At 40.2% G+C, this 15,023-nt stretch overlaps 1 protein-coding gene across 2 annotated transcripts in view; it reads right to left on the bottom strand.

The window, feature by feature from the left end:
- LOC117512681 (glucose-6-phosphate 1-dehydrogenase) overlaps nucleotides 1-14,252 on the bottom strand; it is a 42,262-nt gene extending 28,010 nt beyond the window's left edge. Inside the window, exons 1-2 of one of the 2 annotated variants that reach the window (XM_034172841.1) lie at nucleotides 14,228-14,252; nucleotides 11,576-11,697 (exon numbers count right to left, since the gene is read on the bottom strand). In XM_034172841.1, coding sequence (XP_034028732.1) covers nucleotides 11,576-11,692 — 117 coding nt within the window. In that variant the 5' untranslated portion in view covers nucleotides 11,693-11,697; nucleotides 14,228-14,252. Of the gene's footprint in view, nucleotides 1-11,575; nucleotides 11,698-14,062; nucleotides 14,200-14,227 lie in introns of those variants that run through there. The other variant, XM_034172840.1, reaches the window with a different exon arrangement.
- Between the last annotated feature and the right edge of the window lie 771 nt (nucleotides 14,253-15,023).

Below are 15,023 nucleotides of genomic sequence, written 5' to 3'. Positions count from 1 at the left end.
TGGATTTTTATTTTGTTTTAGCACTGTTGTCGTGCGTTACCTGTGCTGCTCCACAGCCTGTCTAGTGGATTTTATTTTGTTTTAGCACTGTTGTCGTGCGTTACCTGTGCTGCTCCACAGCCTGTCTAGTGGATTTTTATTTTGTTTTAGCACTGTTGTCGTGCGTTACCTGTGCTGCTCCACAGCCTGTCTAGTGGATTTTTATTTTGTTTTAGCACTGTTGTCGTGCGTTACCTGTGCTGCTCCACAGCCTGTCTAGTGGATTTTTATTTTGTTTTAGCACTGTTGTCGTGCGTTACCTGTGCTGCTCCACAGCCTGTCTAGTGGATTTTTATTTTGTTTTAGCACTGTTGTCGTGCGTTACCTGTGCTGCTCCACAGCCTGTCTAGTGGATTTTTATTTTGTTTTAGCACTGTTGTCGTGCGTTACCTGTGCTGCTCCACGGCCTGTCTAGTGGATTTTATTTTGTTTTAGCACTGTTGTCGTGCGTTACCTGTGCTGCTCCACAGCCTGTCTAGTGGATTTTTAGTTTGTTTTAGCACTGTTGTCGTGCGTTACCTGTGCTGCTCCACAGCCTGTCTAGTGGATTTTTATTTTGTTTTAGCACTGTTGTCGTGCGTTACCTGTGCTGCTCCACAGCCTGTCTAGTGGATTTTTCTTTTGTTTTAGCACTGTTGTCGTGCGTTACCTGTGCTGCTCCACAGCCTGTCTAGTGGATTTTATTTTGTTTTAGCACTGTTGTCGTGCGTTACCTGTGCTGCTCCACAGCCTGTCTAGTGGATTTTTATTTTGTTTTAGCACTGTTGTCGTGCGTTACCTGTGCTGCTCCACAGCCTGTCTAGTGGATTTTTATTTTGTTTTAGCACTGTTGTCGTGCGTTACCTGTGCTGCTCCACAGCCTGTCTAGTGGATTTTTATTTTGTTTTAGCACTGTTGTCGTGCGTTACCTGTGCTGCTCCACAGCCTGTCTAGTGGATTTTTATTTTGTTTTAGCACTGTTGTCGTGCGTTACCTGTGCTGCTCCACAGCCTGTCTAGTGGATTTTTATTTTGTTTTAGCACTGTTGTCGTGCGTTACCTGTGCTGCTCCACAGCCTGTCTAGTGGATTTTTATTTTGTTTTAGCACTGTTGTCGTGCGTTACCTGTGCTGCTCCACAGCCTGTCTAGTGGATTTTTATTTTGTTTTAGCACTGTTGTCGTGCGTTACCTGTGCTGCTCCACAGCCTGTCTAGTGGATTTTTATTTTGTTTTAGCACTGTTGTCGTGCGTTACCTGTGCTGCTCCACAGCCTGTCTAGTGGATTTTTATTTTGTTTTAGCACTGTTGTCGTGCGTTACCTGTGCTGCTCCACAGCCTGTCTAGTGGATTTTTATTTGTTTTAGCACTGTTGTCGTGCGTTACCTGTGCTGCTCCACAGCCTGTCTAGTGGATTTTTATTTTGTTTTAGCACTGTTGTCGTGCGTTACCTGTGCTGCTCCACAGCCTGTCTAGTGGATTTTTATTTTGTTTTAGCACTGTTGTCGTGCGTTACCTGTGCTGCTCCACAGCCTGTCTAGTGGATTTTTATTTTGTTTTAGCACTGTTGTCGTGCGTTACCTGTGCTGCTCCACAGCCTGTCTAGTGGATTTTTATTTGTTTTAGCACTGTTGTCGTGCGTTACCTGTGCTGCTCCACAGCCTGTCTAGTGGATTTTTATTTTGTTTTAGCACTGTTGTCGTGCGTTACCTGTGCTGCTCCACAGCCTGTCTAGTGGATTTTATTTTGTTTTAGCACTGTTGTCGTGCGTTCCTGTGCTGCTCCACAGCCGGTCTAGTGGATTTTTATTTTGTTTTAGCACTGTTGTCGTGCGTTACCTGTGCTGCTCCACAGCCTGTCTAGTGGATTTTTATTTTGTTTTAGCACTGTTGTCGTGCGTTGCCTGTGCGGCTCCACAGCCTGTCCAGTGGATTTTTATTTTTATTTATTTTTTAGCACTGGTGTCGTGCGTTGCCTGTGCTGCTCCACAGCCTGGCCAGTGGATTTTTATTTTTATTTTATTTTTAGGCACTGTTGTCGTGCGTTACCTGTGCTGCTCCACAGCCTGTCTAGTGGATTTTTATTTTATTTTAGCACTGTTGTCGGTGTTTACCTGTGCTGCTCCACAGCCTGTCTAGTGGATTTTTATTTTGTTTAGCACTGTTGTTGTGCGTTGCCTGTGCTGCTCCACCGCCTGTCCAGTGGATTTTTATTTTTATTTTATTTTATTTTTTAGCACTGTTGTTGTGCATTACCTGTGCTGCTCCACAGCCTGTCCAGTGGATTTTTATTTTTATTTTATTTTATTTTTTAGCACTGTTGTTGTGCATTACCTGTGCTGCTCCACAGCCTGTCTAGTGGATTTTTATTTTATTTTAGCACTGTTGTCGTGCGTTACCTGTGCTGCTCCACAGCCTGTCTAGTGTCGGATTCCCTGTTTGGGAATCCGCTAGCTTAGCGTAGCTACTAGCTCTTAGCCGTTTTAGCATGGCGGCTTCTCCTGTCTCTCCCGTACTTTTCTGCTCTGGGTGTGAAATGTTTAGTTATTCCTCGGCCTCTTTTAGCAGTAACGGTACATGTAATAAGTGCAGCTTATTCGTAGCTTTGGAGGCCAGGCTGGGCGAATTGGAGGCTCGGCTCCGCACCGTGGAAAATTCTACAGCTAGCCAGGCCCCTGTAGTCGGTGCGGACCAAGGTAGCTTAGCCGCCGTTAGTTCCCCCCTGGCAGACCCCGTGCAGTCGGGAAGGCAGGCTGACTGGGCGACTGTGAGGAGGAAGCGTAGCCCTAAACAGAAGCCCCGTGTACACCGTCAACCCGTTCACATCTCTAACCGTTTTTCCCCACTCGACGATACACTCGCCGAGGATCAAACTCTGGTTATTGGCGACTCTGTTTTGAGAAATGTGAAGTTAGCGACACCAGCAACCATTGTCAATTGTCTTCCGGGGGCCAGAGCAGGCGACATCGAAGGACATTTGAAATTGCTGGCTAAGGCTAAGCGTAAATTTGGTAAGATTGTAATTCACGTCGGCAGTAATGACACTCGGTTACGCCAATCGGAGGTCACTAAAATTAACATTGAATCGGTGTGTAACTTTGCAAAAACAATGTCGGACTCTGTTGTTTTCTCTGGGCCCCTCCCCAATCAGACCGGGAGTGACATGTTTAGCCGCATGTTCTCCTTGAATTGCTGGCTGTCTGAGTGGTGTCCAAAAAATGAGGTGGGCTTCATTGATAATTGGCAAAGCTTCTGGGGAAAACCTGGTCTTGTTAGGAGAGACGGCATCCATCCCACTTTAGAGGGAGCAGCTCTCATTTCTAGAAATCTGACCAATTTTTTGGGATCCTCCAAACTGTGACTGTCTAGCGTTGGGACCAGGAGGCAGAGCTGTGGTCTTATACACCTCTCTGCAGCTTCTCTCCCCCTGCCATCCCCCTATTACCCCATCCCCGTAGAGACGGTGCCTGCTCCCAGACCACCAATAACTAGCAAAAATCTATTTAAGCATAAAAATTCAAAAAGAAAAAATAATATAGCACCTTCAATTGCACCACAGACTAAAACAGTTAAATGTGGTCTATTAAACATTAGGTCTCTTTCTTCTAAGTCCCTGTTGGTAAATGATATAATAATTGATCAACGTATTGATTTATTCTGCCTAACAGAAACTTGGTTACAGCAGGATGAATATGTTAGTTTAAATGAGTCAACACCCCCGAGTCACACTAACTGTCAGAATGCTCGTAGCACGGGCCGGGGCGGAGGATTAGCAGCAATCTTCCATTCCAGCTTATTAATTAATCAAAAACCTAGACAGAGCTTTAATTCATTTGAAAGCTTGTCTCTTAGTCTTGTCCATCCAAATTGGAAGTCCCAAAAACCAGTTTTATTTGTTATTATCTATCGTCCACCTGGTCGTTACTGTGAGTTTCTCTGTGAATTTTCAGACCTTTTGTCTGACTTAGTGCTTAGCTCAGACAAGATAATTATAGTGGGCGATTTTAACATCCACACAGATGCTGAGAATGACAGCCTCAACACTGCATTTAATCTATTATTAGACTCTATCGGCTTTGCTCAAAAAGTAAATGAGTCCACCCACCACTTTAATCATATTTTAGATCTTGTTCTGACTTATGGTATGGAAATAGAAGACTTAACAGTATTCCCTGAAAACTCCCTTTTGTCTGATCATTTTTTAATAACATTTACATTTACCCTGATGGACTACCCTGCAGTGGGGAATAAGTTTCATTACACTAGAAGTCTTTCAGAAAGCGCTGTAACTAGGTTTAAGGATATGATTCCTTCTTTATGTTCTCTAATGTCATATACCAACACAGAGCAGAGTAGCTACCTAAACTCTGTAAGGGAGTTAGAGTATCTTGTCAATAGTTTTACATCCTCATTGAAGACAGCTTTGGATGCTGTAGCTCCTCTGAAAAAGAGAGCTTTAAATCAGAAGTGTCTGACTCCGTGGTATAACTCACAAACTCGTAGCTTAAAGCAGATAACCCGTAAGTTGGAGAGGAAATGGCGTCTCACTAATTTAGAAGATCTTCACTTAGCCTGGAAAAAGAGTTTGTTGCTCTATAAGAAAGCCCTTCGTGAAGCTAGGACATCTTTCTACTCATCACTAATTGAAGAAAATAAGAACAACCCCAGGTTTCTTTTCAGCACTGTAGCCAGGCTGACAAAGAGTCAGAGCTCTATTGAGCTGAGTATTCCATTAACTTTAACTAGTAATGACTTCATGACTTTCTTTGCTAACAAAATTTTGACTATTAGAGAAAAAATTACTCATAACCATCCCAAAGATGTATCGTTATCTTTGGCTGCTTTCAGTGATGCCGGTATTTGGTTAGACTCTTTCTCTCCGATTGTTCTGTCTGAGTTATTTTCATTAGTTACTTCATCCAAACCATCAACATGCTTATTAGACCCCATTCCTGCCAGGCTGCTCAAGGAAGTCCTACCATTATTTAATGCTTCAATCTTAAATATGATCAATCTATCTTTGTTAGTTGGTTATGTACCACAGGCCTTTAAGGTGGCAGTAATTAAACCATTACTTAAAAAGCCATCACTTGACCCAGCTATCTTAGCTAATTATAGGCCAATCTCCAACCTTCCTTTTCTCTCAAAGATTCTTGAGAGGGTAGTTGTAAAACAGCTAACTGATCACCTGCAGAGGAATGGTCTATTTGAAGAGTTTCAGTCAGGTTTTAGAATTCATCATAGTACAGAAACAGCATTAGTGAAGGTTACAAATGATCTTCTTATGGCTTCGGACAGTGGACTTATCTCTGTGCTTGTTCTGTTGGACCTCAGTGCTGCTTTTGATACTGTTGACCATAAAATTTTATTACAGAGATTAGAGCATGTCATAGGTATTAAAGGCATTGCGCTGCGGTGGTTTGAATCATATTTGTCTAATAGATTACAGTTTGTTCATGTAAATGGGGAATCTTCTTCACAGACTAAAGTTAATTATGGAGTTCCACAAGGTTCTGTGCTAGGACCAATTTTATTCACTTTATACATGCTTCCCTTGGGCAGTATTATTAGACGGTATTGCTTAAATTTTCATTGTTACGCAGATGATACCCAGCTTTATCTATCCATGAAGCCAGAGGATACGCACCAATTAGCTAAACTGCAGGATTGTCTTACAGACATAAAGACATGGATGACCTCTAATTTCCTGCTTTTAAACTCAGATAAAACTGAAGTTATTGTACTTGGCCCCACAAATCTTAGAAGCATGGTGTCTAACCAGATCGTTACTCTGGATGGCATTTCCCTGATCTCTAGTAATACTGTGAGAAATCTTGGAGTTATTTTTGATCAGGATATGTCATTCAAAGCGCATATTAAACAAATATGTAGGACTGCCTTTTTGCATTTACGCAATATCTCTAAAATCAGAAAGGTCTTGTCTCAGAGTGATGCTGAAAAACTAATTCATGCATTTGTTTCCTCTAGGCTGGACTATTGTAATTCATTATTATCAGGTTGTCCTAAAAGTTCCCTAAAAAGCCTTCAGTTGGTTCAGAATGCTGCAGCTAGAGTACTGACGGGGACTAGCAGGAGAGAGCATATCTCACCCGTGTTGGCCTCCCTTCATTGGCTTCCTGTTAATGCTAGAATAGAATTTAAAATTCTTCTTCTTACTTATAAGGTTTTGAATAATCAGGTCCCATCTTATCTTAGGGACCTCATAGTACCATATTACCCCATTAGTGCGCTTCGCTCTCAGACTGCGGGCTTACTTGTAGTTCCTAGGGTTTGTAAGAGTAGAATGGGAGGCAGAGCCTTCAGCTTTCAGGCTCCTCTCCTGTGGAACCAGCTCCCAATTCAGATCAGGGAGACAGATACCCTCTCTACTTTTAAGATTAGGCTTAAAACTTTCCTTTTCGCTAGGGCTTATAGTTAGGGCTGGATCGGGTGACCCTGGACCATCCCTTGGTTATGTTGCTTTAGACGTAGACTGTGTTTCATAATTATTGTATGGCCTTGCCTTGCAATGTGGAGCGCCTTGGGGCAACTGTTTGTTGTGATTTGGCGCTATACAAGAAAAAAGTTGATTGATTGATTGATATATATACACATATATATACACATATATATATATATACATATATATACATATATACCAATCAATCAATTTTTTTATATAGCGCCAAATCACAACAAACAGTTGCCCCAAGGCGCTTTATATTGCATGGCAAGGCCATACAATAATTATGTAAAACCCCAACGGTCAAAACGACCCCCTGTGAGCAAGCACTTGGCTACAGTGGGAAGGAAAAACTCCCTTTTAACAGGAAGAAACCTCCAGCAGAACCAGGCTCAGGGAGGGGCAGTCTTCTGCTGGGACTGGTTGGGGCTGAGGGAGAGAACCAGGAAAAAGACATGCTGTGGAGGGGAGCAGAGATCGATCACTAATGATTAAATGCAGAGTGGTGCATACAGAGCAAAAAGAGAAAGAAACAATGCATCATGGGAACCCCCCAGCAGTCTACGTCTATAGCAGCATAACTAAGGGATGGTTCAGGGTCACCTGATCCAGCCCTAACTATAAGCTTTAGCAAAAAGGAAAGTTTTAAGCCTAATCTTAAAAGTAGAGAGGGTGTCTGTCTCCCTGATCTGAATTGGGAGCTGGTTCCACAGGAGAGGAGCCTGAAAGCTGAAGGCTCTGCCTCCCATTCTACTCTTACAAACCCTAGTCCCCCGTCAGTACTCTAGCTGCAGCATTTTGAATTAACTGAAGGCTTTTTAGGGAACTTTTAGGACAACCTGATAATAATGAATTACAATAGTCCAGCCTAGAGGAAATAAATGCATGAATTAGTTTTTCAGCATCACTCTGAGACAAGACCTTTCTGATTTTAGAGATATTGCGTAAATGCAAAAAAGCAGTCCTACATATTTGTTTAATATGCGCTTTGAATGACATATCCTGATCAAAAATGACTCCAAGATTTCTCACAGTATTACTAGAGCTCAGGGTAATGCCATCCAGAGTAAGGATCTGGTTAGACACCATGTTTCTAAGATTTGTGGGGCCAAGTACAATAACTTCAGTTTTATCTGAGTTTAAAAGCAGGAAATTAGAGGTCATCCATGTCTTTATGTCTGTAAGACAATCCTGCAGTTTAGCTAATTGGTGTGTGTCCTCTGGCTTCATGGATAGATAAAGCTGGGTATCATCTGCGTAACAATGAAAATTTAAGCAATACCGTCTAATAATACTGCCTAAGGGAAGCATGTATAAAGTGAATAAAATTGGTCCTAGCACAGAACCTTGTGGAACTCCATAATTAACTTTAGTCTGTGAAGAAGATTCCCCATTTACATGAACAAATTGTAATCTATTAGACAAATATGATTCAAACCACCGCAGCGCAGTGCCTTTAATACCTATGGCATGCTCTAATCTCTGTAATAAATTTTATGGTCAACAGTATCAAAAGCAGCACTGAGGTCTAACAGAACAAGCACAGAGATGAGTCCACTGTCCGAGGCCATAAGAAGATCATTTGTAACCTTCACTAATGCTGTTTCTGTACTATGATGAATTCTAAAACCTGACTGAAACTCTTCAAATAGACCATTCCTCTGCAGATGATCAGTTAGCTGTTTTACAACTACCCTTTCAAGAATTTTTGAGAGAAAAGGAAGGTTGGAGATTGGCCTATAATTAGCTAAGATAGCTGGGTCAAGTGATGGCTTTTTAAGTAATGGTTTAATTACTGCCACCTTAAAAGCCTGTGGTACATAGCCAACTAACAAAGATAGATTGATCATATTTAAGATCGAAGCATTAAATAATGGTAGGGCTTCCTTGAGCAGCCTGGTAGGAATGGGGTCTAATAAACATGTTGATGGTTTGGATGAAGTAACTAATGAAAATAACTCAGAACAATCGGAGAGAAAGAGTCTAACCAAATACCGGCATCACTGAAAGCAGCCAAAGATAACGATACGTCTTTGGGATGGTTATGAGTAATTTTTTCTCTAATAGTTAAAATTTTGTTAGCAAAGAAAGTCATGAAGTCATTACTAGTTAAAGTTAATGGAATACTCAGCTCAATAGAGCTCTGACTCTTTGTCAGCCTGGCTACAGTGCTGAAAAGAAACCTGGGGTTGTTCTTATTTTCTTCAATTAGTGATGAGTAGAAAGATGTCCTAGCTTTACGGAGGGCTTTTTTATAGAGCAACAGACTCTTTTTCCAGGCTAAGTGAAGATCTTCTAAATTAGTGAGACGCCATTTCCTCTCCAACTTACGGGTTATCTGCTTTAAGCTACGAGTTTGTGAGTTATACCACGGAGTCAGGCACTTCTGATTTAAAGCTCTCTTTTTCAGAGGAGCTACAGCATCCAAAGTTGTCTTCAATGAGGATGTAAAACTATTGATGAGATACTCTATCTCACTTACAGAGTTTAGGTAGCTACTCTGCACTGTGTTGGTATATGGCATTAGAGAACATAAAGAAGGAATCATATCCTTAAACCTAGTTACAGCGCTTTCTGAAAGACTTCTAGTGTAATGAAACTTATTCCCCACTGCTGGGTAGTCCATCAGAGTAAATGTAAATGTTATTAAGAAATGATCAGACAGAAGGGAGTTTTCAGGGAATACTGTTAAGTCTTCTATTTCCATACCATAAGTCAGAACAAGATCTAAGATATGATTAAAGTGGTGGGTGGACTCATTTACTTTTTGAGCAAAGCCAATAGAGTCTAATAATAGATTAAATGCAGTGTTGAGGCTGTCATTCTCAGCATCTGTGTGGATGTTAAAATCGCCCACTATAATTATCTTATCTGAGCTAAGCACTAAGTCAGACAAAAGGTCTGAAAATTCACAGAGAAACTCACAGTAACGACCAGGTGGACGATAGATAATAACAAATAAAACTGGTTTTTGGGACTTCCAATTTGGATGGACAAGACTAAGAGTCAAGCTTTCAAATGAATTAAAGCTCTGTCTGGGTTTTTGATTAATTAATAAGCTGGAATGGAAGATTGCTGCGAATCCTCCGCCCGGGCAAGTGCTACGAGCATTCTGACAGTTAGTGTGACTCGGGGGTGTTGACTCATTTAAACTGACATATTCATCCTGCTGTAACCAGGTTTCTGTAAGGCAGAATAAATCAATATGTTGATCAATTATTATATCATTTACCAACAGGGACTTAGAAGAGAGAGACCTAATGTTTAATAGACCACATTTAACTGTTTTAGTCTGTGGTGCAGTTGAAGGTGCTATATTATTTTTTCTTTTTGAATTTTTATGCTTAAATAGATTTTTGCTGGTTATGGGTAGTCTGGGAGCAGGCACCGTCTCTACGGGGATGGGGTAATGAGGAGATGGCAGGGGGAGAGAAGCTGCAGAGAGGTGTGTAAGACTACAACTCTGCATATATATATATATATATGTGTGTGTGTGTGTGTGTGTATACATATATACACACACACACATATATATACACACACACACATATATTTCAAATAACAAAACAACAAATGGTGCTATTTACAGTCCAGATATCTAGCAGTATCAGGGTGCAGATAAAGAAAAGAGTGGCGACAGTTAACAGGGTGCGGCATCCTGTTGTGTATTGGTAGGGAGAACCCTGGTGCTTTGCTGACTTTATTTCCCAATCTGCATGTGTAACAGACTGTACATAATACTAAAGGGACTATACAACACTCATATAAACACAATGGTCTGTCTGCACATGATACAGTTCAGCTGAATTTGATGTCTGTAACAATTGTACATTTAAAACCTATTCAATTACAATTTGCAAAGGCATACAAATAATTTACAAGTATGAAGTGACTTTTAGTTAGCATTAACACACACAAATGATCAGATCACTGCCGTGTCTGTTTGTCTGCTGGGAAACAAGCATGGCCAGTCAGAGTTGGCACACAGGTCTACTCTCACCTGCTTGTGAACTGAACTGAAAGGAAAATGCTGACAGCCAGTGACACTGCACTAATCCTGCTCAAACAATGCTCTATTCTCCCAAGAGGAAAAAAAAAAAGCAAGGGATAGCAGAACATAAAGAATGAGTTACTGTTGTGTCACAAGAAAAAAAAACAAAAAAAAACTAAACTATTCAAAATCCATTTCAGTCCTTAAAATGGCTATTTCGGGATTAATCATAAGAGAGTTATCTTGCTGAATTACTTCTCATAAAACTATGATGACAGCCAAACTTAGAGGAAGCAGGAGAGAAACTATGTAAGTACAAAGAAGAAATGGAAAAGAGGACACAACAGTTTCATAGTGACTTGACTACAATTAACACTAAACTAAATAAGAAAGTCAGAAGCTTTTTTATTTTTTTGGGGCATAAACATTGGTGGGATGGAACCATGCATGGTCAGGAAAAGGAATAAAATAATCAATGATTTTTTGGGGGTCTAAATCTGTGACACAGGCAACCTGTATTAGAAACTTTAAATTGACAGTAGGTGGGACTGTGTTTGCCTGTCTACATATGGCCCTGAGATAGACTGACATCCTGTCCAAGGGTGCCCTGCCTCTTGCCCAATGACCGCTGAGATGATCCCCCAGCTCCTCTGTGACCCTTAACTAGTATAGAGAATTAATGAATTCTGAATGATAGTCAGCCACATATACTGCAGGACTGCAATAGTAATATGTTATACAAAGGAAAAGCAAGAGGAAGTATGAGGTGCTCCCTGTCTCAATGGCAGACTTTTGAAAGCTCAGATGACAGTGTGGTAATGTTGCTCAAATCTTTGTGAAATCAACTTCAGCATTTCCTCAATCTGATCATATACAACTGTTGCACAATGTCAAAAGCGTATATTTGAAAATTGACTTACAGCCAAACAAATCTTATTTTGCCCAGAAAACGTAAATATTTTGTTCATCACAGAGTACAATTTGTAGCTTCAAGACTGCACCAGAACCCAAGGAGTATTTATCAGCATTTACTGCATTGTCAAGCCCTGTTTTACAACTTTATATTAAAATACTAATTTGATTTTTATTCTATTCCCATGTTCTTACCGATGCTCCCATGATGATAAATATGTGCACATCAGACTGGCGAAACTCTTCATCATCATATAGGTCTTTCCTTAGCTCCCCAAACACCTCTGAGCGAGAAAGGGGGAGAGAGCTCATTTTCTCTAAAAAGCAAAAAATAAATACAGTTAAAAATGAAACATGAGAAAAACATACTAGTAAGGAAATTATTAGTTCAATTATATATATATTAAAAAAAAACTAACTGGGGTTGCAATTGATGATCATTTCATTATAGATTTTTCTGCCGATTATCACTTTAGAATTTGTGGACTAATACTGGTAGTTTAATCTGCACCTCTCAAGGTGAAAAATTTGCCAATTTAGGCAATGCAGAGCCATGGAAAGAAGGACCGTACAAATTGGAAGGATATTTTGTAGTGTAAGAATACTTGCATTTATCTCGCTTGCAGGGGAATAACAATAATAACAACAACTAGCTGTTGCCAGCTGAGGCTGACAAAGGATGTCTGAAGTATAGGCCTCTTCACACCTTTAGCACTTGCTATAGATCAAATTCAACGATCAATGATTAAGAAAAATGTACGTTAATTGGCGTATTACACATTAAAACTGGTGCATAGTCATCCTGCTTTGTGTGCACCTGATCCCATCAGAACACAGAAGTGAAGTAGAGTAAAAGTAAGTCCCTTCACTTTTTACCTTCTTTCATCATGGGTTGCCACAACAGATCAGAGGTGGACCTGCATTCTGACACAACTCCTCATTACATGGACAATGGCCAGGGGTGATCTTGAACTGGGAACATTCTGCTTCTAAAACAAGCGCACTAACCACTTGTACACTAAGCCAAGTGAAGTTGAGTATATCCTGAATAGTAAATGGCTAGGAGACCGCTTAGAAAGACCAGGGGCTGTATATGTTTCTCCACATAGAACTGGAGTTGTGCCAGAAAGAGCATCCGATGTAAAATGTGCCAGAGTACTCAATCGGCTGACCCAAAATATCTGGGAGCAGCCAAAAGACCAAAATTACCACCAACAAGAACACAGTAAAACATAAACTTTTTTTTTTAACACATACATTTTTCAGAGAGAACAAGCATCTTTTTTTACTCACACTATGGATAAATACACTACTGTACTTATGATACCTTGCATTTTTGTCTATGACTCATAGTTGCATTGATAGCTATTGGGCCTCTTGTTTATTTTTTTTATATTAAATAGGGTTAAATGTATAACAACAAATAGGGTTAAATGAAAGTATTTTTTGGTTTTGTCACTCATCTCTGACACTAAACTGAATACCTTTGGGTTGTGGAGAGAACAAGACATTTGAGGATGTCATCGTGGCCTTTGGGAAACACTGACAAATGGGTTTTTTATCAATTTCTGAAATTTTATGGACGAAACAATAATTAACAGCTTAAATGTTAATGAAAATAAATGTTAGCTGGAGCACTACTGCTTAACAGTTTGAGAAATATAATTTTAAATAATTTGTCAACAGAAAAGAGTTAAACATTGACTGATTCGAGCTTCTCAATCTGTCAGATGTATGCTATTCCCAGTTACTGTCTCGTTTAATTTTTTGTTTTGTTTTTGTTTTGTTCGACAGACAGTAACCGTCTTTCGTGTCATGAAATAATGAAAAATAATTATTTTCCAGAGGCCAGTGATTTTAAGGTCACTTACTGATTGACAGATTTTAAGTCAGAAAGCATTCACAATGTACGTATTTCTGACCAATACATAACAACAATAAATCAATTATTAGTTGACAATCTATACATTAATTCAGTGGATATACAGTATGCCCTTGGGAACCCATAACAATGTAAAATTAACTGCGTCCGTCCTCCACTCACAGATAGATAAATCAAGTTTCTTCGAGAACTGGGAGACACCTTAAGCAAATCAGATGTGGATGGAACAGGCGATAACGGAAAAAAATAATGAGATCTTGTGGGTCTGAAGAACCACAAACAACCAGAGGCAGATGTAATCAAACAATTCAGAGATCACAAGTGACACTACAGTCACCACTGCGGTCCATCCAGCTCCAACAAAAATACGCGCGCGCACGCACGCGCACACACACGCGCACACGCGCGCGCGCGCGCACACACACACACACACACACACACACACACACACACACACACACACACACACACACACACACACACACACACAACCAGCTATAATGACAGACAAATCCTCCCGAGTCCAGGTATTTAAGAGGCTAAACCTCACAGCTAGCACTTTTGCATTACATGGAAAATAGTTTCAGTACTCCTGAACTATTCCTTGTGCTTATTAAGTATCCCAGAGTTAAAAACCAAGCTGATAAATTAAGCTTCTGTGACTGAAACCGGTCTGTCTTTATCTTCACACGCTGTTAGCAAAACAAAACATGATGCTGCTACCTAACATTACGCTAGCTGGTTACGTTCAAAGAAAATAACTGCAAAGTAACAAAAACAGTAAGTAATATTACTAATACCGTGAAGATGATGACACCGTGACCAAATTGCAAAGGTTCCGGCTGAAACCTAAACAGATACAGCACTGACAGGAAAGTTGGACTCAATTTATTTACACCACTTCTTCCTACTTCCCTGTTCAAGTGACAAAGCAGAATTGAGGCTTTTTATTGGTTTAAACTCACCAGCGCTCGTGTCCCCATCGCGGTTTTCTTCTTCTGTCGAATTTATTGGCGATTTGCAAGCCGACACGGTGCATTACCGTCACCAACTGTTGGGGAGTGGAACATTAATGCAGTCTGATGTTGCTATATTAATAATATGTATATGTGACATGAACATGAACGAGCGAAGCTCTTCAGTATCTCACCATGTCATTTATACAACCCCTGGCAAAAATTATGGAATCACCGGCCTCGGTGGATGTTCATTCAGTTGTTTAATTTTGTAGAAAAAAAGCATATCATAGACATGACACAAAACTAAAATAATTTCAAATGGCAACTTTCTGGCTTTAAGAAACACTATAAAAAATCAGGAAAAAAAAATTGTGGCAGTCAATAACGGTTACTTTTTAGACCAAGCAGAGGGGAAAAAAGTTCTAGATCTAGAAGATCTAGAACTTTTTGCTGACCTCTAATGTTGTGTGCGTGTGTGTGTGTATCTTCTTTTCTTTTGTTAAGTTACCAGTGCCTTGTAAACGCACCAGAATGTTTCAAATTGTTAATTACCAAGATGGTTTGTACATTTAATCCTGTTGGAAGGGGAAGGAGAGGGAGAGAGAGGAGAAGGAAGAAGAAGAAGAAGAAGGGAAAAAAAACAACTATTTCTCATAATACTGAGAACGTTATTGTGTGTGGCCTTCCCTTTTTTTCGTTACTGTATGTTGTTGCATTTGTTGAAATAAAGTTTTGGGGGGAAAAAAACAAACAACAAAACAAAATGCAGAAAGACGCCGAACTTTTGAATGGACATTTTCGG

This window comes from Thalassophryne amazonica, chromosome 6 (genome assembly GCF_902500255.1).
Source record: "Thalassophryne amazonica chromosome 6, fThaAma1.1, whole genome shotgun sequence".
Classification (NCBI taxonomy): Eukaryota; Metazoa; Chordata; class Actinopteri; order Batrachoidiformes; family Batrachoididae; genus Thalassophryne; species Thalassophryne amazonica.
Note: the sequence above shows the minus strand (reverse complement) of the source record. Positions and strands in the feature narration are given on the sequence as shown.